The sequence below is a fragment of the Hipposideros armiger genome, unplaced genomic scaffold, assembly GCF_001890085.2.
Source record: "Hipposideros armiger isolate ML-2016 unplaced genomic scaffold, ASM189008v1 scaffold_247, whole genome shotgun sequence".
Lineage (NCBI taxonomy): Eukaryota > Metazoa > Chordata > Mammalia > Chiroptera > Hipposideridae > Hipposideros > Hipposideros armiger.
Window position 1 is genome coordinate 460,915 of NW_017731597.1, and position 26,545 is coordinate 487,459.

General features: G+C 38.5%; 1 protein-coding gene across 3 annotated transcripts in view; it reads right to left on the bottom strand.

Moving 5' to 3' along the window:
• Positions 1 to 26,545, bottom strand: part of SPAG17 (sperm associated antigen 17) — a 173,573-nt gene that overhangs the window by 74,699 nt on the left and 72,329 nt on the right. For 2 of the 3 annotated variants that reach the window (XM_019655831.1, XM_019655830.1), the window contains exons 11-20: positions 24,581 to 24,718; positions 24,380 to 24,493; positions 23,627 to 23,777; positions 21,981 to 22,208; positions 21,664 to 21,885; positions 14,958 to 15,019; positions 14,228 to 14,341; positions 8,160 to 8,314; positions 3,516 to 3,694; positions 1,847 to 1,938 (exon numbers count right to left, since the gene is read on the bottom strand). In XM_019655831.1, coding sequence (XP_019511376.1) covers positions 1,847 to 1,938; positions 3,516 to 3,694; positions 8,160 to 8,314; positions 14,228 to 14,341; positions 14,958 to 15,019; positions 21,664 to 21,885; positions 21,981 to 22,208; positions 23,627 to 23,777; positions 24,380 to 24,493; positions 24,581 to 24,718 — 1,455 coding nt within the window. The remainder of the gene's footprint in view (positions 1 to 1,846; positions 1,939 to 3,515; positions 3,695 to 8,159; positions 8,315 to 14,227; positions 14,342 to 14,957; positions 15,020 to 21,663; positions 21,886 to 21,980; positions 22,209 to 23,626; positions 23,778 to 24,379; positions 24,494 to 24,580; positions 24,719 to 26,545) is intronic. The other variant, XM_019655832.1, reaches the window with a different exon arrangement.

Consider the following 26,545-nt stretch of genomic DNA (forward strand, 5'->3'; position numbering starts at 1 on the left):
CACTGTTCCCCTCCCCCAATGCCCCAATTAAAAAAAAAGAAGTGGGCAAAGAAGAATCTTACCTCAACTTGATAAAGGCTATATATGAGAAACCCCCAGCTAACATCATATTCAATGGTGAAAATTTGAAAGCTTTTCCTCTAAGATCAGGAACAAGACAAAGATTCCCACTCTCACTACTATATTCAACATAGTACTGCAAGTCCTAGCAATAGCAACCAGATAAGAAAAAGAAATAAAAGGCATCCAAATAGGAAAGGAAGCAGTAAAACTGTCACTATTTACAGATGGCATGTTACTATATATAGAAAACTCTAAAGAATCTACCAAAAACTTAATTAATAAAAGACTTCATTAAAGTAGCAGGATACAAAATTGATATACAGAAATCTGTCACATTCCTATTCACTAATAACGAACAATCAGGAGGAGAAATGAAGAAAACAATTCCATTCACAGTTGCATCAAGAATAAAATACTTAACCAAGGAGGTGAAGGACCTCTACTATAGACCTGAAAACTATAAGGCAATGAAGAAAGAAAGTATAGAAAAAAAATCTTGCCCCAGAGAGGAAGACCATGGATTCCAGCCTGCTTCCTTGGCCTTGAGTTACAATGGGTGGGGTGGGGGAAAAACTCTCTCCTGAGAACTAATCACAAGCCTGTCCTCACAAGATTTCTGGCCAAAATGCACATTACTGTAAAACTGTATCCTACAAATGGTGGGGTTGGTACAAGCTCACAAATGAAAATCACAGAACATGAGGCGATAAGACAAAATCGACAATCTGAAAAAGAAACAGACTGTGAAATTGTATCTGCAAAGGCTGAAGATATTGGAATTATCCAATAAAGAATATAAGTATTTTAATATGCTTAAATAAAGAAAAGGAGGTATCAAAAGTGTAAGTAAGAAACAGAGAGCATCAAAAATAACAAGGTGAGTTTGAACGCCCTCCTGCAAATTGAACAGAACTTTTGAAAAGACCGTTTTTGAACAGATAATGGCTGAGACATGTCCAGAGCTGATTAAAAACACTAACTCTAACATTCAGAACAGCCAGTGAAACAGAAGCAGAAAGTAACAGGGGTGTGCTGGACACAGCTCATCTTGACTTGAATGAGTTCATCATTAAATTTTCAGGAACTTTGCAAGCTGGTTAACCACATCATTATTAAAAATTAAATTACATAAATGCACAATTAAATAACATTTTAAAACAAAGGCTATAAATGCTCAAAACCTACCACCTTCTTAATTATTTTGTTACATTTCACTATTATCTATGCTCTTCAGGTTATGTCAATTGTATCCGTATCATAGAAATATAATATAATGGTGTGCTACTGTACTTTGCTTCCAACTCCATATTTGGTGATGTCATATTGGTAGCTTGAAATCAGCCATGTGGGAGTAATTACATTACAGATATCAGCAAATGCTATAAATCTGAGATTGATTGATTATTGCCTATCTAGACTTAATAAAGTGATGTAGAAAAGGTAAATCATGCAGATTAAATTTAAAAATGTGCCATGTTTGGAGCTGTTACATTGTGACTATCACAAAAAAATTGAGGAAATATTTTTCCTGTATTTAAAGCTATTACTTGATTCAGCAAAGAAGTTGTTCATGTCATTGATGAATGAGTGGGACATACCCCTTGGTTCGTGACTTTTGTCTTACTTGTTCATGTCCTTGAAAATATTAATCAATATTCACATTGGAACTACACTTGTGTGTTGTTACTAAACGGTCATTTCCTGTTACACCACACAAACTCTCTATCCCAAAATAATATTGCATTTGTGATTACATGGTGTCATTTTTCTTTCCTTGGATTACCTTAAGAGAGCCTTCTAAAATGAAAGGAATCTTTTCCTTCTCTTTTTCTTTTTCTGGATCTGTTATCTCTGCTTTGTTCATTCCTTTGTTACCTATAACCAGAGAAAATGAAACTTCTTAGTAACGCCATAAAACAAAGTTTCATAGAAAGACCAAATATCTGGGTCAAAGGGGATCTTCAAAGGCTCTCAAGTTTAACTCCCCATTCGTTCATCTCTGAATTCTTTTTTGCCCTCTCCAGAGTGGGCATCCAAAGTGGAATTGAGCCCCTTCAAGTATGAGGAACTCACAGTCAGTGGAGGCAGATGTAGTCTCTTCTCAGCATGTTAAGACTTGGATGCTTTTATTGAACTGGGCTCTCTCCTTAGAGCTTTAACCTGATTCATCCTAATTTACCCCCTAAAGACCACACAGAACAAACCTCACATTTCCTTGCATACCGAAGCCCTCCTCTTGCCATTGTAGTCATTCTGTTGTGAAGATTTACATTTCCTGACTTGAGAGTCCTCAAACTGAATGCAATACCTACGGGTGAATGTCAATCCCAAACTGACCATTTTCAGGGTTTCCTCAGGCACCTAGATAGTTATTAAGCTGTGGGTTCTATTCAGAGGCAGAATAAAGAAAAGGCAGTTAAACCGTTTGTTTTTTCCCTGCTAATAGGCAAGTGTGGCCCTGACCCGACTGTGAGAGGGCGGCCCCACCTCTCGTTATACAGTCCCATCCGTTACTCCGGGTCCTAAGTGGGCTCCCGCTGGGTCCCCTTTAGGAGGAAGGCCCAGATGATGGCCGATGCTACTGTACAGCCATTTGGAGGTCGGTGACTAATTCTTCATGAACGTGATTTTCTAAGTTCTATTTTAGAATCAAGCCAAGCACAAATTCCTTTGGTAACTGATGAGTTACCAAAACCTTTGGAAATTAAATAGCTTTGCTTCTTTATGAGAAACCACTTGCAACTTTGGCTATTAGAAATAATGAATGTTATGAGCATGGGGTCCATTCTATTTGAACAAACCCAGTGAAATATCCTTATTTTCCAGATGAATTACTTCATTGTCTCACTTTCTTATCAAGTATCTTTCCTCTCCTTGTCATCCTGTTCTTCCTTTTCCCGATAGCATCAAAACCATGGAAATTACCAACAACAAAAACAAAGATATGATCCAACATCCTGTCAAGTCCAAGCCACAGGCCCCCAAGGATTCCCTTTCCCTTTGTTTTTAGATTCTTACCCCCAGTTAGTCTTGGGACTCTTCTGCTTGCTCTTCTAAGGAAGGACACATTTTAATCTCACCTATGGAATCTATAACTATTCTAATGGAGACATACTGACTCTGAATTGACTTCATATATTGTCAACAAATTTTAGATCGCTGAACGTGTCAATCCTACCAAAATAAAGACATCTGGCATGTCCCTAACATCACATGTGATCTATACAACTGATTGAATCTCCCAGATTTGACAGGAGGTGTGATCAATATCCTACTCAGGTATGATCTCGCCATATTTGGAATGCAGCGATTCTGTTTTTTTAAAGGAAGTGAAATGTCACAGTAATTTTGTGGGCAACTCTTTTTAATCCTGAAATATTCCCAGTCTTGATTAAATTAGGATATGGGAGAATGTGTTTTGACTTTATGTATAAGTTTCGCAGTTTCCTTACTTTTAGGTTTTTTAAAAGAATCAGTTTTGCTAGGAGAAACAATTTTGGCAGCAGAAGATTTCAACTCCAGCTCAGCCTTGGTCTTAGCGATCTCCTCAGCCGTTTTTGATTCCTGATATATAGCTTCTTCTTTTATGATCCAATCTTGAATGAATTTTGCAACAAGTTCCAAATAATTCCTTTCAAAAAGCCAAGAAGAGCAGATGACAATATTAGTAAAAGTCAATAAATGCTTAACATACTGACTGCGCAAATGAACTCAAAAGGAACAGATCCTAAGTTACCCACATCACAAATATAAGAGATGCAGATATATCCTAGACGTATTTTGTGCAAAGTAGTCAAACACAACTAGTGAGCATGTGAAAAATGCCCGACTTCATTCACAATTAAAGACATGTAAGTTTAAAGATGAGCTATTTCCACCCAAGCCAAGGATTTAACAAGTTTGATAATACCAAGAGTTGATGACAGTTTGGAGAAATGGTCACTCTCAGCTCTGTGAGTTGGTGAGTGATATGGTACAATCTCTTTTGGGGGCAATTTTATAGCACAATACAAATCCTTTTAATTGACCATCAGCTAACTGACTCACTAGATTAATAAAATTTTCCAGTCTTGCTATAAAATTTACAGGCCCTGTGAATACCCACATCCTAAATACCATGCCTTAAGCTGCTCCTACATTCATACTCTCATCAGCGAGACTTTGCTTACCAGGAGTCAGTCACATTTGTTCCCAAATCCTTTCATTCTATTTATACTGATTATTGTCATTATTTTTTACTAACTGTTATGTTTACTTACAACATATGAATGTCCAAAAAGAGTTGCTCCTGAGGAAATAAGTTGAAACATTTAGGTTTGACAGGAAAGATTAGTTATATTGGGTCGTCGGGAAAGTCATGAGTATTTTTCTGTTTTTCGATGCAAACAATGTGTCATGACTCTCCTGACAACCCAATAGTTAAATTGTGCAAAAATGAGGCCTAAAGTTTTGAAAAAATAAAGCGAGATGGATTCTCTACTTACAATGCTTCACAATTTTCTTTAACTCTCAATCCTTTTTAAAGAAATCAAATGAAAATTATAGACTATGAATTTTCGGTACTCAACACCATCATCTGTGAGGTCAAATGAACTCTGACCTTCTACTCCAAACTGCCCATCAGAGCACTCAGCTTTTCAGCTTAGCCGATGGCAAGTCCACACTTCCTGTTGGACAGGAAGTTACCTATTGACTAGTTTTATTTTCTTATACTCCTTGTTCACTTTGTCAAAAATCCAAACGATTGTTTTAAGAATATATATATTTGAAATATATTCACAATCTGACCACTTCTCACGTCCTTTACGGCTCTCTTCCTGGTCTCGGGCACTTACCACCTCTTGCCAGGACTGTTGTAATAGCTTTCCAATTGGTCTCCCTGTTCCCACCCTCGGCCCCCTGTCTTCTATTCTCAACACGGCAATTGGAGAGATGCTTTTCTTTCTTAAGTTAGACTGTGTCCCAGAATCCTTACTACTGATCTGTGATGGGGAACACAGACTCATATAGACAGTCAAATCAGCATTCAAATGAGATGAGAAAGTAAAGAGCATTTCAGCATGCAATGATTTAGGCAGTTTGCCACCCACAGACACTTTCTGAAAGAATGAATCCCAAATGTATTCCAGCTGCATTAAAAAATAAATCAAAGAAAGAAGACAACATGGGATACAAGGAAAAGCGTTGAGCAAAAATAAGAGCAAAACTTACAACTATATGTAAATAACTATTTTTGCTACCTATTTGTGATTAGAAGTATTACTTTACAATCGGAAACAAAATTTCTAGATAATTTCAAAATGGGAGGTAGAAGATTTGTTGGGAGTAAGTGAAAGTATGTTAAAAATTTAAACACTTTCTGCAAAATGATATTAATACTCATTAACTGCAGCTATGATATAAAAATGTTTAAATGTGTGATTTAAAAGGACAATGGTAATCTCTAGAAGAATATAAACAGAATCTATAACTTTAAAAAAATCACATAAGAACGAACTAAGAAAATTCCACCTAACAAAAGGAAAACAAGGGATTAATCGTGAAATAGAAACATATTTATAAAATTAAATGGTGAGAATGAGGCCAAATGCATTATCAATAAAAATAAAAGTGAAGTGATTAAATTCTTTAAAAATTAAAGTTATTTAATATTGTTGTACTTATTAATAAATTTTTTTAAAAGACAGAAGCTCTCAGAGTGGCTGAAAAAATTCAAGCTGATATTCGAAAGAGGTGTTGTTACAAATCAAAATAATGCAGAAAAACAAAAGGGGGACAGCAGATGGCTAACCAGAGAGCCAGAAAAAGTCTGGGTCCTTGATGACTTTTGTTAATAGATGCACTATCCCTGAGACACTGTCCAACTCCAGATTTCTTGCTACAGGAGAAAAATAATTCCCTTATTAGTTTAAACACTGTAGTCAATTTTCCTTTAATACAGTGCAACACAACTCCTAGTTGATGTGTAAAATGATTGAGAAAGTTGTATCAGTAAATCCTTATATAAAAGAGAACTTCCAGTAATATTATGTTAAACATGGTTAAATTCAAAATGAAAAGCATTAATGGGAACACAGAGTAACATTTTATGTTGATAAAAGTTACAATCCATTAAAGAAGGATGCTTGTAAAAATACAGTTTTAAAAATAAATTTATGCATACACACATACATACATAGTCCACATGCAGAACTAACAGAAAGGAGAAATAAACAAGGCTATAATCAGACCAAACTATAATCATAAAGATAGACATTAATACATGTCTCTTAGAAATGGACATTTATCATGAGAATACTCTGTTTAATTTTATCCTAATAGACTGGAAAATCTGGATGTTATACATAATCCCATAGAAAAACATAAATTACTAAAAGTAATTTAGTAAACAAATAACCTGAGTAGAGGATTGCCTTGAGAAGAGCTGAAAAGGCTCGCAACAGTCTGTTCTTCATCTTTCACACTACCGTCTCTCCCACGGGGCTCTGCCATCCAGTCCCTAGAAAGCCACTAACTCTGAAATGTTTTCCATGTGAAGGGCTCTTACCCATCACAGAACAATACACTATATATTGTGGAAGCTACTGGGTGTGAGAGGCAAGGGTTGGCAGCATGGCCTTGGAAAACGACCACGTAGTCCAACGTCTAACAATATTGTTTGCTTTTTGAAAGCTGCGGAGTTAAGATAAACATGGAATGTTCTGATTGCGTTGTGTGCCGTGGAACCCCAGATCTGTGGGCTTGCCCCTTAATGAGGCAGCTGAGAGCTGCCATGCAGGTTTCGGTGGGAAACTGAGGCTGTGGCTTCTCGGAGCCCCACAGTTCCTTGGTGCGCGTCTGCAGCAGCCATACACAACCGGTGTGGGTGAGGGGGGCAGAAGGTGTGGTGTGCTGGGACAGCTCAGCCTCCTGCTGAGAGGGCCCATGCTCTCGTTCCTGCCCTGAATTCTTTCATAAAGCTACATAAACACAGAATTGGATTAAGGCATTTTGCATTGTGCAAGTGTGGTTCTTAACTCAAACCCACAACCGTCCTGTGCTGAAGAATCAGGCCATAAAAAACATATATAACTGTCCATGTATCCTGTGAGGTTAGCATAACATTGATGCATCTCTAAGTGACACATTTTCACACATCTGGGAGAATGTTACAAAAATCGCTGAGAAGTAAATTATGGAACACAGCTTATAAAGTAGATTACTGAGAGATAGAAATTGTATAGATGTAAGCAATTTATCTATTTTATTAAGCTTTGAAATTGAGGTAGCAAATCAGTATGCTGGGTTTTATTACTTCATCTGTGATACCTGAAGCAAAGCATAGCTAACATTTTCACTTGGGAGAGAGGTGGGAAAAGGCATGGTTTTCCTTTGGTGAAGGTGTAGGTGTACATACCAAACCCTAGGGTCTGGCTTTCCTAGGTACTCTCTAGTTTTTGCTTCTATTGTCAATGCTATCTTTTCCTTTTTTAAACATTTCTTTTTCTAACAATTTCTTGTGATGCACAAATGTACAATTAAAAATGTGCTCTCCAAGTAATTTCTCTCACTAAGTCATATTTTAATAGGTTGTTTTTGGATTTTCCTGTGTAGATAATAACCTTAACTGTAAATAATGGCATTTTCCTCTCTTCCTTTTCAATTCTTATATTTTTAATGTAGTTTTTTTTTTTTTTTTGCTGTAAATCACTGATTCCCAGAGGTCTCAGGTTGCTGGACCCTGTTGCCCTACTTTCCAGCCTTCCCCAGATTTAGTGGAGTTATCCAAAACCAGCACACAGAATGTCCTGTTTTGTAGTTCCTTCGTGGAATCTTCCCGAGGCAGTTTTACTGGAGTCTAAACAAATCAGAAGTAAGGTAGCAACACGTGCATTAGACTCCGTGGGCCAGGGACGCTGTCTGTCTTCTTCCGTGATGCAGCCTCGGAGCTCATCACACAGCCTGGCACACCCAAGACCTTCAGCTCACCGAGCGAAGTCTACAGCACCACACAGTGTATTGCGGAGTCGAATCCCCTAGCTTAGGCTACAGAACTAAAAGCTAAGTAACTAACACGCTAACTAAACTAAGAGCACTAACTACACCAAGTCGTTTACCTGAATCCAACATTGGAGTGAAGGGCTGCATTCCAGTCTTCACAGTGCAGACGCTGTGCATTCATCGGGTTGTGAAAGACCAACAGGAGGGAGTTGTCCTGGGTGTGGTAGTAAGAATCAATGCATCTGTACTGCTGATTAGCTGCTTGGAGAACCTGCAGGTCCAAATAGTTGCATTGTTGTAGCATCTCCTTTTCCCAAGAGGAAGGACTCTTATTAGAGCACTTCTCTGTCCCCCAGTCTTCCTCCCCTTATCTCCACACTGTTAGTCAAGATGAGAGCATAAGGGGTAAATATTTTTTGGAGCATTTCATCAACTCTTTTAGAAAAGCAAATACTAGGCTCCACACATAGAGGCATTTGCTCAAATGTTTTTCATTACGACTGGGGGATAATAATTAAGGCAAACAGTTACTGAGTGAACCTGTTCCATGCTTTCATTTAGATCATCTCATTTTATCATTTAAACCCCCAGATAGATAGATAAGATTATTCTTCCCATTTTGAAACATTAAAATACTCTTTTTTTTCAGCAGACATTGGGGGCTGAGAGAAGATAAGAGATCTGTCCAAGAACACAGAGTTTACAAACTTTGGGGCCTAGCCTCGTAGCCATCTTTTGACGCTCTGTGTCACCGGTTCGCATCACAGGCTGCTCTCTGGAACACCAGGCTGCATCAGAAAGATGTGCTGGGCAGCCTTTCTGACACATATTGTTTCTACATGACTTCTGACCACGGCCTTTTCCAAAACACTCTACCCACAGCACACAGTAACAGCCACCAGTAGGGGGCCACAGTGGGCAGCTGGTTGTCCTGTTTCCTTTTCATGCCAATCAGCATGAGGAATTTTGTCCATCGGAATATAAATTAGACAATGGCGGGTTTGGGGTTTTATTTTCATTTTAGGTGTCCATCTGGGATGGGCAGCTTTCAGTTCTCTACTGTTTGGATGATCTGAAGGCACGGAATTGCATATTATGTTAGGGGAGGACTGTTTTCCATTTGCTTCAATTTTATACTGGTAGCATAACCAGAATAATGTATTTACTTCTCCAATCTAGTCCCTCGTATGAGTGTCTTTATGAAGTGGCATTTAAACTTTCACATCTGTTCTCTGAGACCCAATATAAGAAACACATATGTGGTAAAAAGTGTTGCATCTTTTTTTTTTTTTTTTTACATAGGCCACTGCTCTCTTTGAAAGGCAAATTCCTTTCAGACTTTAAATCTAAAAATCAAATAGTATATTTATTTATGATGACCATGTATCATTCCTTCTAGTAAAGAGCCCTGCGAAAATGTTTTCATATTTACTTTGGCTGCTAGGATACACAGCACTAAGTTTCTCAGAGCTAAGTTGCTCTCAGTGCTTGAAAAGTTTTCATATTATATTTTTCTTTTCCCTTTTCATACCTTGGCTTTTACCTATTATAGTGATTAATTTTGTAAGTCTCATTAACTCATTAATTAATTCTTTCATTAAAAATAAACACCTACTATGTGCCAGGCACTGTATAGGTTCTAGGAAAACAGATGAACAAGACAGATAAGACTTTCCTCTCAAATCTGAATAAGATTCTAATAGATCATTCTGGCATTCAGAGAGGCGGTCTAAGAAGACAAAATTGATGGGCCATCTGGGATGTGGAGAATGGATCAGAGGAGGGTAAGACTGGAAGCAGGCTGATAATTAGGGGGACACAGCAGCAGAACAAGAAGATGGTAGTCGGATTAAAGTCACAATGATGGAGACGGTGAAGAGCGTCAGTTGTACCCCTCAAAACTTGATGGTGGATCAGACATGCGGGAGAAAGGAACAATTGAGATAAAGGATGACTCTTAGTTTTTTGGGTTGGTGGTAACATTTTCTGAGATGGATGAGGGCAGAAACATGTGTAGGTGGGAAAATTATATATGAGCCTCCTTCATGTAGGGTACTATACTTGAGATGCTTATAAGAAATTCAAGTGGAATTTGGAGTTAGGTGTACTAGTGTGGAGCTTGAGAGAGAGATAATTTGGAAGATAAAGTTTTTGGGGTCATTAGCATTAGGTTATATATAATAGATGAAATCAATAAAAGATGGTTCAGAGGTGGGACTTGAGGCACTTCATACCAGGGGTGCCAAAAAAATGTGTACAAGTGGATACTTTTGTCAACGTCACTCAAGCAGTAGTTCACTGCAATCAGAAGTGTCTGGGCGCTGATGGGAGCCACTTTGAGCACCTCTTGTAATTGCAGAAGTCAAGTGTGACTTGTATTCATCTTTTGTTATCGGTATATATTATTACAATTTTAAGTTTTTTCCTTCCTTAAAATGTGTATACATTCTTTGGGCATCCTCTGTATTTAGATGTAGCTGGATGAGAAGCACTCAATAGAATTCCAAATGGAGCACCAAGGAGGAATACAGCATGGCGTCTTGGAAACCAGGAGTGGAGAATGTTTCGGGAGGAAGTGGTCCACTCTGTGATGCTGTTAAAAGCTCGAGGATGATAAAGAAAGGTAAGTGTCTAATAGATTTGGCAGGACAATGATTGGTGTCCTTGAACAGTGTAGCTTCATGGAGTGGACTCAATTTATTTCAAGCCCCATCAAAATAAAATAAGGTATGAAATGAGCTTCCAGTTAAAGATGGAAGACTGACCACATGGACTCCTTAACACATCACTAAAAAAAACCCCAAAACAGTAAAATTACTGGTTTTTAATATCACAGAGTTGAAGGCCATGGGAGAGGAGACAAAGGCAACAACATTTTAGAAGCTAGAAAGCAGAGGGATACACTGTAACTGACTTAGCAGAACACAAAAAACCAAACCCTCAGATTAATTTTAGGAGAGACTAGAAGCAACCTTATTTGTGTGCAGAAATGCAGAAAGGCCCAGAAAATGGCAGTATTTGGTGCCTCTGAAAGTGGGGCGAAAATGGCATTGAAAATAGGAAGATTAATTTAAAATCTTTTAAAGAAGCTTTTAGGGCCCCTGGAAGTCCTCAACAGTTCAGAGCAGCCAGGTGGCAGCCCATCTCCCACCTCTGCAGAAGGAGCAAGGGTTATTACCTTCAGAAGGCGACCCAGAGGATAAGAGGGACCTTCGGCACCACTGAGGAGAGACAACACTACAGAAAAAAATGGAACTGTGTAAAAGCCTAATTCAGCATTGTCCAATAGAAATATAAGGTAAGCCACAAGTGTGAGCCACATGTGCAATTTTAAATTTTATAGTAGCCATATTTTAAAATATTATCATTCAATATGTAATCAATATAAAAATTGTTAATGAGATATATTACCTTTTTATAGTAAGTCTTTGAAACCTGGTGTGTATAGCACTGATATAGCTAAGTATATGCATAGCACACTTATAGCACATCTCAGTGTGGACTCAGGCACCTTTTTCAAGTACTCATAAGTTACATGTGACTAGTGGCCCCCACACTGGGTAATGCAGACATAGAGATGGAATGGTAAGAAGTCAAACTGCCTGTCCCCCATCCCTCAGCTCCCAAAACCCTGATAGGCAAGTTATATCTTTCAGACAAAAGATTAGATTTTTTTTCTTTTTCTGGAGAATCTAGATGGCCCAAGAGTTCAGACTTAGTTAATATACCAACACTGGTGTGTCTCCTCAGTAAACCATGTAACCAAATCACCCAAAAATGAAGTCCAGGTACTGACAACTCCCCGACTCCCTGACCTCACAAAGCACTTCCTATCATATTTTTAGTGTCTCACTATTAATATGAACAAAGAGGCAAATAATATTGCTCTCTAATATGAAAAATGGAGACAAAAAAAATCAAGCCAAAAAAAAAAAAAAAGAACTTGGGGTAAAAGAGATAATGCAGGGAGAAAACAGTAAGACTTCAAAGGACTTTAATATCCTCTTAGAGATAAGAGGAGATATGGTATCAGGGAATGTGAACAGGATGCTATAAAAGGTAATTTGAAATTATAAATAGAACTTTAGAAAATGAAAACGATAATAATAGAAATAGAAGACTCACTAGAAGAATGAGATGAAAGCTGAGCCACATCTCCAAAACAAAGGGACAAAGTGTTGGAAGCTAGGAGGGGAGAGATGATGAAATTGGAAGTTCAGGCCACAAGCCCAGCACCAGAGTAATAGTAATGCCAGGAAGAAAGATGAGAAAAAAATAAGGGGATAAGATTGTCAAACAAATGACTATAGAACACTTCCCAGAATCTAAGGACAGGAGTTTGGACTTTCCTGGGCTCACGAGTACAATACTTGGAAATGGAACCACAAAGAACATTAACAGAAAAATCTAGGCCACTGGATCAATGAGACAGTCTTAAAACTCTTTAGAGAGTAAGAAAAAACAGACTCAAACGACTGATCGGGAATCATACATAGTTCCATTGATTTTTCTGGAGGCAAATCCGGGAAGCTAGAAGACTATTGAGGAACGCCTTAAAATTTTTGAGGGATCATGCTTTTTAACTTAGCAGTTGATATAAAGTCGACCTGTCAGCCAAATGTAAGGGTAGAATTAAGATGTTTTCAAATATCCAATGCCTCAAAGTTTACCTGCTATAGATCTTAATTCAGGGATCAACTGGAAGGGGAGTGGCCCAAAAGAGGAGACGACGTGGGGTTCAGGAAGCAGTGTCTACCTGGGCAGGGAGGATGTGGCTAGGTGGCACTGAAGGGAGCTCCCAGACCACAGCTGTGCAGCAGGCCCGGAGGGCAGGCGGGAGTTCAGAGCACTTGGGAGAGACATCGCTCACACAATAAAATTGATAGAATACTTGTTAGGCTTGAATGTATTAAGAGGAGTTGACTCTTTGGTAGAGTTTGGGGATGAGCTGTGATAAATGCGCAATCAACTATACGAATAAAAAAATTGGGAAAATGAAGTCCAGGAAAAAATAGAAACTGTGTCAAAAAAGGAAACGTAATCATACAATACACCACAGTTCAGTTGTGAATAACATTTATACAATTGAACTAAAGTAAATATTGAATCTAGATCAGGCCAAAAATTATGATATAGGTCAGTGTCAGAGGATGGCACGGAGAAATGCTGGTGTCAGAGGAGAGTAAGAGGAAGTGCGCGCGCGCCTGTGCGTGCGCCGTGTGTGTTGGATGGGTGGGCAGTGCTGTTTCCTCAAGAGGGAGTCAATTCATGATGATGCTCCAAATAAAAACCAAACAAAATACACTTGTTATTTAGAGATAACTGAGTTAAGTAACAAAAGAAACAGGTAAATGGCTTGAGGATTTTTACTTCTGGGAATTGAGGCCCGAGTGTGGGAGGCAGCGGCTATTTTTCATGATTCTTTATAGAACTTTCTGGCTTTAAAAATATGTGGGTGTAAAACTTTGATAAAAAAGTAAAACTGAAAGTAAAAAAGACAAAAGAGTACAGGTTTTTGCATAAATGTAAACAAAAGGAGTTAGTTTCAGGATTACTTGGGTTTTTCTTTTCTTTTTTTTTTTTTTTTTGCGTAGTGGTTAGTAGCACAAATTCAGGGGCCAGACTTCCTGAGTTCGTTCTGCTTCTCTCACGTACCAGCCATGTGATCTCGGACAAGTTCCTATTGGTCCAAGTGCCTCAGTTTCCATTTCATAGGATTATTGAGAGGACTAAATGAGCTACAGTATATATTAGTCGTTGCCTCACATATGGTAGGTGCTCAATAAATGTTAGCTATCACAGGTTCCATTGGCTTGTTAATTGCATCAGAAAATACTTGGAAGTGTAGTAAAAACTGAACAGAACTGACAGGCACTATGGGGAAAAAAAATGAGGCTGTTTCCCAATAATGCGTGGCTTTTTTTTTAAAGAAAGTATGTGCAGCAGTCATGTGCCTTTCTCTTTTTCTTAGAAGATTGTATAAAAACATCCTTTTGGAAAGTACATTTTAAACGATTTTGGAGATTCCCTGGGCATGCGTAGCTCGGTCTGGGAATAGACTCATTTTATAGCTGAAGCAAATGGGAAAATCGACCTGAACTCGATGTGAGGGTGACCTGGGAGTGAACCGTTCTGTGTCACACCATGACACCCCAGACCAGTCCAGCTCACAGCCCATTACTACCTGCAGCAGGACTTTCGGTTTAAAATGTTCTGTAAAACTCCAGTCCAGGAGGCTGCGTTGCTGTGTTTTCTTTATGTCCTCTAAGTCTGCCTCTACAGTCATCTTCTTGGGTTTCTAAAAAAAAAAAAAAAAAAAAAGACAGGAATACAATTTCAGCTTTAATTTGTGTAAGTCTGAACGGAGCCCTCTTGGACTCCATCAACGAACTAGCAAGCACTCCATCTAATTGGGGAAATCTGCATATATATAAATCCATATGGCAACATTTTAGGAGAACTCCTGCCAGAGAGAGTATGCCTTTGACTTTTTTTTCTTTTCTTTTCTTTTTTTTTTATGGGCAACATAATCTAAATATTTTTATTGTTAGGTTATACTCTTCTGAGTCCTGTTAGCAATTAGAGGCAGGTTTTCTGAACTCACTTCAAGACAGTATTAGTTCTCCATGGCTGTATGGTCAGCAGGTGTGGGTGAGGTTGCCAAGCCGCACTGTCTATAGAGGGGAGCGTGGAGCTTGGAAGTTTTGCTAAACTCCGCGAGGGAATTAACTCCTTTCTCTCCAGCTGGAGCTGGCTTGGGGCTGTCTGAAGAACTCCCCCCCCCCCCCCCCCGCTCCTAGTCTGGCATCTGCAGTCTCCCAATATGCATTTTTTTTTAATGTTTCTTATTCTGGGTCACGGTTTCCTCCGATCATCTTACTCGCATCCACACTTTTAGGGAAATCATTTCTTACCTTTTCAAGAGGCTCAGCCCTTGTGACTGCTTCATCTTTGATCTCATGGTTCGCGGTCTGCTCTGTAAATCAAAGACACCAACATCCAGTTGTGTTTGGCCTTTGTTCTTGCGTTTGTCAGGGCTCTGCCTTTTTGTTGCCCATTTGATCTATGTTTCTGTGCTGAAAAGGTAATTCCTGAGAGGCGTGTTTCATGCCTCCAAAAAGGTGTTGGTGTCAATAATTCTAAATCAGTGTCCACCTAGAAAAGTTATACAAAACCCTTTGAAAAGAACCCAGCTTCCTATCATGTCGGATACTCTGCCTTGGGACTGCATCGCTCACTTCTAACAATGTACCTTTCCAAGTTGTAAATATTTACTGATTAAAGTATATCAGCTGCTTCGTACACACTGTTTGTCTTGTCATGGCGGCAACTGTCACAGAGCCGTTTCACACTTCAGTGGGTCATGTCTTGTGAGTGACAGCCTGGGTCAGGGGCAAGGGATGTACGGAAAGAACCACCAGGTAAATGTACCTGCTATTGACAATGATACTGTTTTACCATCCTGCATAGCTCTTCTCCCACCCACTAATCATTTCTTAATCTAAAAACCATTTAATGAGCATCTGTAGATGTATAGATGGAGTTTAACGAAAGTTAGTTAGATGAGTAAATGAACGGGGAGCTGGACTCCACGGCACCATAGCCTGGGCCAATGTGAGTCACGCACGTTAGGTCTCCTTGTGACCAGTGAGTGTCCTCAGATGCCGATTGGGATTGAGATGCCGTCCTTGGAGACGGAGCAAACAGCCATATTAATGGACAGGGAGATAGGTTTATGCTGTTGGGTTCTGCATTGCCATGCTTTAGTAATTCCTAATGTTAACAAATGTTACTAGACAAAACAGGTTTTTCATTTGTTTGTTTAACCTGGATAAACACACATCTTCACAGTGAACCTCTCAGATCTGTAATATGCTCTTGTGACTGTGAATCTCTATGATAGAGATGGATAAGGTATATAGCGTATTCTAGATCTGACTGATGAAGTGAGGACGGAATGAATCCTGCAACCGATTTGTGGTGCTGCTGAATAACTGAGCCAACCTGACTTCTGGTCCACCTAAGGGTGATAGAAAATGAATCCCTATAGTGTAAGTCATGTATGAAACGGCTCTGGCCTAACCCTCCAAACGCATCTCCTCCCACAATCCCTTGCTTATTATACTCCAGACTCACTGGCCTGCTTGCTGTGTCGTGAGGTTTTTGCACTTGCTTTTCTCTCTGTCTGGCACGCTTTGCTTTGAGATATTCACCTGTTTCAGACCTTTTACTTCATTGATATTGGTGAATAACTGTGACCTGCTCAAAAGCCTTCTGCCTCTGACCCTACTTTATTTTTAATCCTAGAATTTATCGGTACCTGATACTATTTGTTTATGTCTGTCTCTCTATCTCGAATGTGAATTCCTAGAGAACAAGAACTTTATCTTGTTTTCCCTACCTGAACCCTGAGCACCCAGCACATGGTAGGAACTCAGTAAAATTTTGGTTTTTGTTTTTGTTTTTGTTTTGATTGAAGAGGCATTGAAATTATAAATGAATGTGGAGAGAGCAGAAATGTGGAAGAAACCCTACAATAAAAGCTTATTTTGGGGTCAGCATAAGATTTGTGGCAAAGAGAGACATATCTGGGCTTCCAGGGGGAGTAATTATGTCTAACAAGGAGGGCCCCATGTTTTCTTTTCTTTTAGGGAGCATAGCTACTTACATTTGCACAACTAGTTCCATTTTGCCTTGGGCTGGTGAAGGTGACAGCGTGAATGTTCCATTTTGATTTAGAGGAGAACTATAAAGTCAGTTCAGTTCAGTATTTATATAAATACATCCACTCAAGAGAAAACGCAGGCCAACTATAACTCTAAATAGACCGTGATGTCCCATGTGTCCTTGAAGCAATTGATATGAAATCTGTGGAATAAAAATTACTCTACTCTGTGGTCTGCCAGATTTCCGGGACATTTGATATTCCCTTCTGTGTTTAAGGATCCAGCAGAAAAAGTCACCAGTTTAGAAACTACGTTTCTAAAACATGGTGTGTCCGTTATTTTGTCAAAGGAGAGAACATTCGAAAATGAATCTGAACTCTTAATTTAATAGTAAAGCAAAAATCATTTTTTCTTTCTTTCTTTCTGATTCCTGCCTTCAATTGCATAACCCTCTGACAGTGTGATTCAGTAGTTTTTTGACACATCTGGAAATGGATGCGTTCTCATCCCTTTGAAAAACAGCTTTCCTAATCTGTTTTACTTTAGAGATAACAAGATCCCTCTGCAAAGCAGTTACTTTATTAAAAAAACACCCAACAAGCATAGAGGGCACATCTAAGCCTATAGCCTCACGGTTATCAAGTCTCAGGTTTTTCATAAATATCCAATAGGGCCTGTCAAGTTCAAAAACAGTCTCAGATGGAAATCCAGTGTTTGGTTAAGAAAAGCACAAATATTCAGCCCTTCATGTCCAGGAACAGGCTTTTATATGGATGTGATGCTACGAAGGCTGTGCAGGAAATACATGAACGATTCCTGCTTTGTTGAAAGAGATTTAGAGTGAGCCGGAGTTGAGGGGAAAATGCAAGATAAACAACAATGACAAATTCCTTTGTGCACAACAGCCACCGTGAGGCACCAGGCCTCCACTGCCCTCCTCCATGAAATGCAAACATTCCTGGCCGTGGGCCAACATATACCATGTAGTATCCCTTATGGGTTGTAGGGTCAGATCTCAAGGCTGCTCAGCCTCTAGGATACACTGATAATTTTCAGTCCTGATAATTTAGAAAGTTGCTGGAATTATCTATACTTTCCACTAGGATCCAAAATGCCAATGTATGTGGTTTGACCACAAGGTGGCAAAAGGTGCCTGAGGAAAACTATATACCAGTTGCTCTAAAGAAACCAAGCCAAACCAAACCAAACCAAACCAAACCAAAAAACTAAGAATAAAACCTCAGGTCTTGTATCTCCCCTGGCTTATACTGGTTCCATATTCACTCAAAGTGACTTCTTTGTCATATGTTATATTCCCATAGGATGCACTAATGCCACAACATCCCAGGTTAATGTATTTGGCTTCATTTTTGTGTGAGCTAGGCTAATAGTTAAGGGTACTTAGAACAGAGAAAGAGGGGACCAACCCTATTGGAAGGAAGGAAGGAAGTCCCAGAAGTAACAAAATCAGGACAACTATCAGCATGAAGCAGAGACTATGAATATGACTCAAACACTGGATGCATCGCATGGAATTTCTGGAGCTGAGGGAGACATAAGACAGTGGAGGAAGGCTTGGCTTGAAGGCAGATAGCCCTCTCTTGCCATGCATCTGAACAAGTTACTCAACCCCTTGTCTCCTTGCCTTTAGAACTGGGATTATAGTGTCTTCCTCATGGGCTTGATGTTCATAGAAAGTGTTAGTTAATATATGTAAAATATATCAGGGCAATATTAAATAAATGCTATTCCCTTCCCTTCTCTGTTGCCCTCACCCTCACTTAGCAGCTCCACTAACAGGTGAGAAGATTTTCCCTACACGCACTTTATCGGTGACTTCTTCTTCCGCCCTCTTCTAAATAAATGAAAATGGTAGGTTGACCATTTAGTCAATACGCACTTAACGTCTGTTCTCTTGCAGCACTGACCATTTCCTTTTTTTAATGCTTTAAAAATTATAAAATATAACACATACAGTGCAGAGAACATAAATATTTGGTATAAGGAATAATGATAAAGAAAAGTCCTAGCACTCCAGACACCTTATTGCGCCATTTCACTACCACCACTTCCTCATTAAACTTGCGTGTTCATCCTGAGTTTTTTGGTGTGGATTATTTTGGGTTTTCTACATACACAATATTTACAAATAATAATAGTTTTTTTCCTTCCTTTTCAAATCTTACACTTTAATCTCTTTTTCTTCCCTTACTGAGTTAGCTAATATCTCCAATGTAATATTACATTCAAGTATTTATAGTAGATAGCTTCCTGATTGCAAGGAAAAATCTTTCAACTTTTTATCTTCATATATAGTGTTTATTGTAGTATATTTTAAAAATAACGTTTACAAGGTAATTTTCCTTCTATTGCCAGTTTGCTAAGATATTTTTTCATAAGTTTCTATAAAATTTTAAGTGCTTTTCCTGCATCTATTGAGATGATTATAATTTTTCTCATTAATGTGCTAATTGATAAATTATATTGATTTTTACAATGTATGTATTTTTTCCTTCTATTTCTGTTATAAAAATAACTTGTTTGTGATGTATTATTATCATTTTGTACATTGCTAGATCAGTTTGCTTATGTTTTAGTCAGGACTTTGCATCTATGTTCATGAATAAGTTTATTTATTTTTTTGTTGTACTATCTTTGACAGTTTTATTGTAAGGTTGATGCTACCTTAATAAAATGAACAGGGGAGTATACCCCTTTTTTATTTCCTGGAATAATTTTTGTTAAGATTTGAATTCTTTTTTTGAAGTGTTTGTTATCACTAGTCAATGAGATCATTTGGTCTTGGCATGCCCTATTTGAGAAGATTTTAATTATTGATTTAATTTATTTAAATGGTTACAAGACTTCAGATTTTCCATTTCTTCTTGAGTCATTGGTAAGCTATAATTTTTTAGTAATTTGCTCATTTCACTTTTAGATTCAGTGGAATAAAGTTGTTTATGTCTTCTTATTACCTTTTCAATTTCTGTAGGAACTAAGGGAAGCCTGTGACTTTATTTCTGATATGGTTTTATTCCTAATATGGCTATTTATGCTTCTCCCTTTTGTGATCAGCCTTTTATAAAATATTTATCATTTAAAAAAATTTTTTCAAAGAACAAAACTTCTGTATTATTTTTCTTCTTTATTGCATCTATATTTTCTATGTCATTGATTTACTCTTATTTTAATTTTCTTCCTTTTACTTTATTTGAATTTATTTTGTTCATCTTCAACTACTTGAAGTTGAGTTTAGCTAATTAATTTTTAGCTATCTTTTAAAAAGTGTATTTATTTAAAGTTGTAAGCTTCTCTCTGAGTATCGCTTACTGTAGCTGCTTTCTACCAATTTTGATCTTCAGTAATTTAACTATCATTCAGTTCAAAATATTTCCTAATTTCTATTGTGACTTTTTCCTCAACCTATGCATTATATAGAAGTATATTGCTTAATTTAAAAATATGGGGATTTTTCTCATTGTTTTTTTGTAATCAACGTCCTCCATAATTTCACTGTGGTTAGAGACTATACTCTGTAGTTTTGATCCTGTGAAAATTTGTTGAGACTTGTTTCGTGTTCTAGTATATGTTTAATGTTTTTAAGATAAACATACTTATGAAGCTCTAAGAAGCTGTAGTATTATGGAGGCTTTAATTAGGCATATAAATTATTGTAATTAAGTAGCTGGTAATGATAACCAAAGACATAAAGGAAACATCGATTAATTATGACTACAGGAATGCAAAGGGAGGCATTTCTAGATGGACACATCCAACAAAGCCTCATGGGGGTGCCAAGTAAACCTAATCACTCTCCAAAAAAAGAATTATAGGTAGAGGGTATTATGGGGGAGAGGCACAGAGACTGAAAAGAGCAGGCTGTGTAGAGCAAATAGGGCCTAATTCTATTTGACTAGAGCAGGGGTCGGCAAACCGCAGCTCATGAGCCACATGCAGCTCTTTGGGTACGTTCCATTTCAAAAGTTTGCCGACCCTGGAAGAGCCAATCCTGTTCCTCACAACAATTTAAAAATTATTCGAGAGCCATAAATATATTTTTACAAATAAGGAAAATTTAAGGTAATACTATAAATGAAACTATGATAGTTTTGTTTTCATTTTCAATTTTACTTCAGAGCCACATGTACGTAACCCAAAGAGCCGCATGTGGCTCACGAGCTGCAGTTTGCTGACCCCTGGCGGCTCTTCTGTCTCCAAAGTTTGCCGAGCATGGGATGAGTGAGCAAAAAAGGAAAAGTGGAAAGGGTTTTGAAAAAGTAACTTGGCACTATTGGAGAAGCAGGTAAAGCAGGCCAAGGAGCTGGGTTTTAATTTACAGGTAGCAGGGAACCATCGAAGGTTATAAACAGAAATAACGGGTCTGTATTTAAAGTAATTAATCTGACACCTGTGTGTACATCAGCTGAATAAAATTTAGCCTAATATTCTCTTATGCTTCTATACCTCCAAATATGATATTTATAAGGCTACATTCTAGAATGAGAATAATTACCTGAGCTTTAAGGAGGAGAGAAAAGGCACTGATGTTCACTGAGCATTGATTTTGTACAAAGCTCTGTACTGGGCAGTTCATTAGATTATTGTAGGTAATTTTAGCAATGTTTTTTTCATATAATCCCAATAACCTTGTGAAGTAGTAATGATACAATTTTAATTATGTTTCATTGTTTTAATTACATAATTAGTAATACTTTTTAAGTAGCTAAAAAACGCACTACATTTACTAAAGTAAGAGTGGACTTTAGGATATTTTTTTTTAACTAAGATTGAAATAACGACTTCCTGAATAACAACACTCAGTAACAGAGTGTAATTAACCAAATAAGATGGTAAACAGTTTTTCAATTGAAATAGGGAGGAATGATGCATCTTGAATTATATTTTTAGGTTTATACACTCAATACTGTCTCTGTGTGTGCGTGTGTGTACTTACCCGAAGGCTCAGGCTGGAGCAGAGTCCACAAGCTGCTCTCCTGCTCTGACAGCCCTCTGTTGTTATCAGGGTCTAAGGGTTTCTCATCATTTGGGTGAGAATCCTTCATGTTGTAGGCATCAGGCTGACTGGGATCTGAAGATTCTTTATTGCTCTCATCATCTTGCACAGATGTGGACCAATTCTGATCCATAAACAAAATTGTGTCTTTCGTTTCAATATCTAATCAATATAAAGAGGATCCATGAGCTACCATGCTAGAAAAATAGACAAGCACAACATGCACGAATGCCTTCTGCCCCCTCCATGCAGCGTACCTGTCTGGTGTCTGGCCCTCTGGCTGTTCACTTTGGCAATGTACTGTTGCCTTATCTGTTTGGCAAACCTGGCAGGGTTGTCCCATGGTATGTTGAACATCTCAGAATCTGTCTGATCCATCATCTTAGAAGGCTTTAGTTTCCCTTCTTCATCAACCTCAGAGAGTTTCAGGCTCTCAAAAGTAAATACTTTGAAGGCTCGTTCTACCTCATTCCAGCTCAAGGTTTCTGTAAGAAAACAGGGCCTGTGCTGCTAGGAACGCTCTTACTACCACATGGTGCAGGGCTGACCAAGGCGGAGCCAGGGAACCGTCACCGGAATGAATGACAAGGGAGTCACACCACAATGGGTGTTGACCTGACTGTAAACACGGACTCCACAATTCTGCAACACATGTATATAAGAAGAAGAAGAGCCCCGCTTTTCTTATAATAATAAGAAAGCCCCGCAATCAAGATATAATTTATCAAGATAATGCTCCCAAATTGCTTCATAGTTTAGTCAAAATCAGGTGTCCAGATTCATTCATATGGACTTTCCAGGGTACCATATTGGTTGAATATGGTTCAAACTTATCCTTTTTAAGCAAAAGCACCATTGCTGTTTTAGTAATTTAAAACAGAAACATTACACATATACTGTTATATTCAGTAGGCTTTCCTCTTTGTTAGGACTCAGGAAAGGCCTCTTTCCACCCACTTGAACCGGCGAGGCTCTTCCCATAGTTTTAGGTACTTCAAAGGCTATTGGCTTTCAAAGGGCTCTATTCATTTACATATTTATCCTTTTACACATAAGTGTATCTATCCATCCACGCACTCACTTGCTCACTCATTTTTGTTTTCTATGTATCAGGCTTTGTCATAGGTGCCTGAGACAAAGAAAAGATTTGGTTCCTGCACTTTAGAAGTTTAAGGTCGAGGAGCGGGAGGCAGGTATTAACAAATAATCATGTATATCAATGTAAAACTAGTTTGTAATTTGCTTAGCATTAGAGAAGAAACGAGCAGGAAGAATCTGCATGTGTTGTTTTATAGGTCACATGCTTTCTTGTCAAATAAAGATGTGCATGTAACTTCTTGCTCCTTCTTATAAGTAGGGATGGATCTGCATATTGCCTCAAGGGGGGAACAGCATTTGTTTTAGGAAATGATTGTCTATATCATCCAATCCCAGTGAACGCTGCAATGGGAAGATGATTTTAGGTATTCTTAATGGCCCCTCTTTCCACCACCCTCTAAGATATTCCTGTGTGAGAGGAGGTAGACTTGAATCAACACAAGTTCAGCCCACACCTCTTAACTAGCGTAGAAATTACCACATCATCTGCAACGACGTCACAAGGAGATGTGCGGTTAGAGGTGGGGAGAAGGAGAAAATAAAACAAGATTATTTTGGTTGTGGAAACACAGTGGGAAGAAAACCCAGTGCATCAAACTGAAGAACGTTACCACGCACGGTAGCAATCACAGATCGCTAATGACATTCTTCAAGATAAGGAAACTGTAGTCAATCAGAACACCCACCTCATGCTTTGAAAGGTCTTTCAACAATCAAAATACTTTCTGCAAACGGGGCGTGCTCATAAGAGGCACAGATGACCGTAAAAGAGTGAGGGTAAGCCAAGACAAAGCAATGCACTCACCATTTGTACAGAAGTGCATGAGCTCATGAATTGTAGCCAGACGTTTGGTGCTGTTCCACAGCGGGGGCAGAGGGAACTCAAGGAACTCCCACAGTGGCAACTTGGACAGCATCTCCTGCTCTACTTGAACTGGGTCAAAATTCTTCTGGTTCTGATGAAAAAGAGCAACGTGGCAGAAGACATTAAAGTAAGCTGTTGAGTGCCTTATGCATATGGAGAGGGCAAAACATGATACCTTCGCTCTCATTATTTGGAAACAGGGGAAATCATGGGTAACTGGGGAAGACAAACTATTGGTATTTTGCTGAGGGTCAAAAAAGCTAGTTCTCACTTTGCTAGAGGTTCCTGGTGCATAGAAATGATACATTCTTCAGTCCCAGTGACAAACTGCCAAAGCCTCATATACATTCATCTCTCCCTTCCAAGATTTTTTTTCTGGCCTCCACTCATTATACATATTCACACATATTTAAAGGCAATAACCAGAGGGTTTTAATGTAAATTTGGTGTAGTCACAATCCATTTAATGGTTAATTGGATCACTATAATTAGGCAAGTTTCCTTTGCTGATGTAACTTCTCCCTTATTATCCATTTCCATTTTCTGAGATCTCACATTGTAATCAGGTATCCATTCTGTATAGTACTTTCAATCAGCATTAGTAATGCTATCAAATTAAGATTTCTTTAACTGAATAATTACACACAGGCTTTCCTGCATCCGTTATCCACAGGGTAACCTGGTTCGCATTACCTTTAGTGCGTACTTCTTGTGGGTGAGTGCGTCGTGATAGTTCAGTAGGAGAGGGCCTTTGGGGGCTGGTTTGCTTTCACTCTCTTCTTCAGATAAAAAGATTTCACGGAGATTCTATTCAAATTGAAATAATATTGATTGAAAGAGAGAAGCCATGCTTTTTCAAAGCACACAAGCGCTTGGTTTCCCATGCCCTCTGACCTTCTTCTCCCTCTCAGTGAGACAGAGAGAGGGCAGGATGGACAGGATGTGAGCAGCGACTCTGTGGTCCAGCCCATCTGCTCTGGGGGGCGGCTCCACCAGACTGGGAGGGACAAGGTCTTTTTCAGATGCCACAACCTGTTGAGATAAAGAGTTGGGAGGAATTGGTTTAATGGTCAGCTCTTCACTGATATGTCTGTATTTCCACTGCTTTTATTGGGTCGTCAGGAAAGTCATGACACATTTTTGCATTGAAAAGCATAGAAAACTACATCATGACTTTCCCGACGACCCAATAGTAAAAACAAGGCAGTTTTCCACCAGTAACGTAAGCGTTCCACAAAGTGGCAGCGTAATTACCAATGACTACCAAAAGAAAAGGAAAAATGTTCATAATGCCTGCATTCAAGTAGATATAACTTTAATATATGTATTTGAGGAGATAACACAAAATACAAATGGTAAACAAGAAAATTTACTATGTAGAAATCAAAATCACAAGATATATTTTTCTTAATGATTTACCCTTACAGCACTCAAAACTGTTGCTCACGCACCTTTGGATTCAACAAATATTTATGGAGTGTCAACCACATGTCAAGCACTGTGTGTGTATCTTCACAGACATTACCTCATTTGAGCCGCACAGCAATACTGTGGAGCAGGTGTTACTTCCCGCTTTACATGGGAAAAAACTACGGTGAGTGAAGGTAGGTGAGGAACCCAAGCCCAAGGCTACTGAGTGGGAGGAGCTGGGGTTCAGGTCAGTCCTCATCCTTTTTTCAGGACAGAAAGGTTATAGATGGTGAGATTAGGAAAAGGTAATAGTCTCCTTTATACGAGGAAGTGAGGTCTAGAGAGATTCAATGCCGTGTTCATTTAATCAAACAAAAGAAGTTGAAATAGAATCAAGATAGGCACCTAATTTACAGTTTTTCTCTTTACCTTAAATTCCACAATCCTCCCCTGAGATTTCACATCCCTTTCTAGCGTTTCTCCACCTTGGGACTTAGGACTTTCGACCTAAATACTTACGTGTTGTGGAGGCCATCTTGCGCTCTATAGTATGTTTAGCCACATCCCTGGCCTCTACCTATTTGATGCCAGTAGCATCCTTCCAATTGTGGCAACCAAAAATATGTGCAGACATTGCCAGATGTCCCCTGGGAGGCAAACTCACCACCTGCTGAGAACCACTGCTATACCCACAACAAAAAAGCCACATCCTTTACCTTTTGTCACCTCCTTACTTTTTAGTGTCACTCATGTCTCCACTTTCTACCTTCCGACCAGCTCTAGGACCCACTCCAATCATAAAAGACTACCCAAAACTGCTCCATCTCTGAAATGTTAAACTCCAATATCCCATTTTGTTAAAATCCCATCCTATTCCTCTTATATTTCAATCTTTTCATCCCCTTATTACCAAGCATTTATTTGGCCAACGTGTATCTATTATTGGAAGCCTTCTATGTGTCAGGCACTGAGCTCCTCATCTGTCCCCTTCGGTGCCTGGAATATAGTTGATGGTTAATAAATGTTTGTTGCTTTGAGTTGAGTTGAATAAAATAAGAAAGACTAAGGTAAATAAAATGATGATACTGTAAGCCCTATAGGGCTTTTAAGCTTTTATAAATGTATTGATATAATAAAACCATTGGTCTTCCAAAAACCTTAGGGGATAAATGAAGGCAAGTATGAGAGTGCTGACTTAATCAATTAGAAAACTAAAGCACTCAACAAACAAAAATGTATCCTGGAGGGAACAGAGATGAAGCATCTGAAAAGGACTTTAAACTAAACATTTTAATATTCCTTACACTGGTCCATAAAGACCCTAAAAAGAGAGATAAAAGAATGTGTTACATCCAAGAAATATGAAGAATAACAGGCATTTAATGAAAAGAAACCAGAGAATTTATAAATTAAAAATGTTCTTGTTGAAACAAAACTTCAATAGCAGAC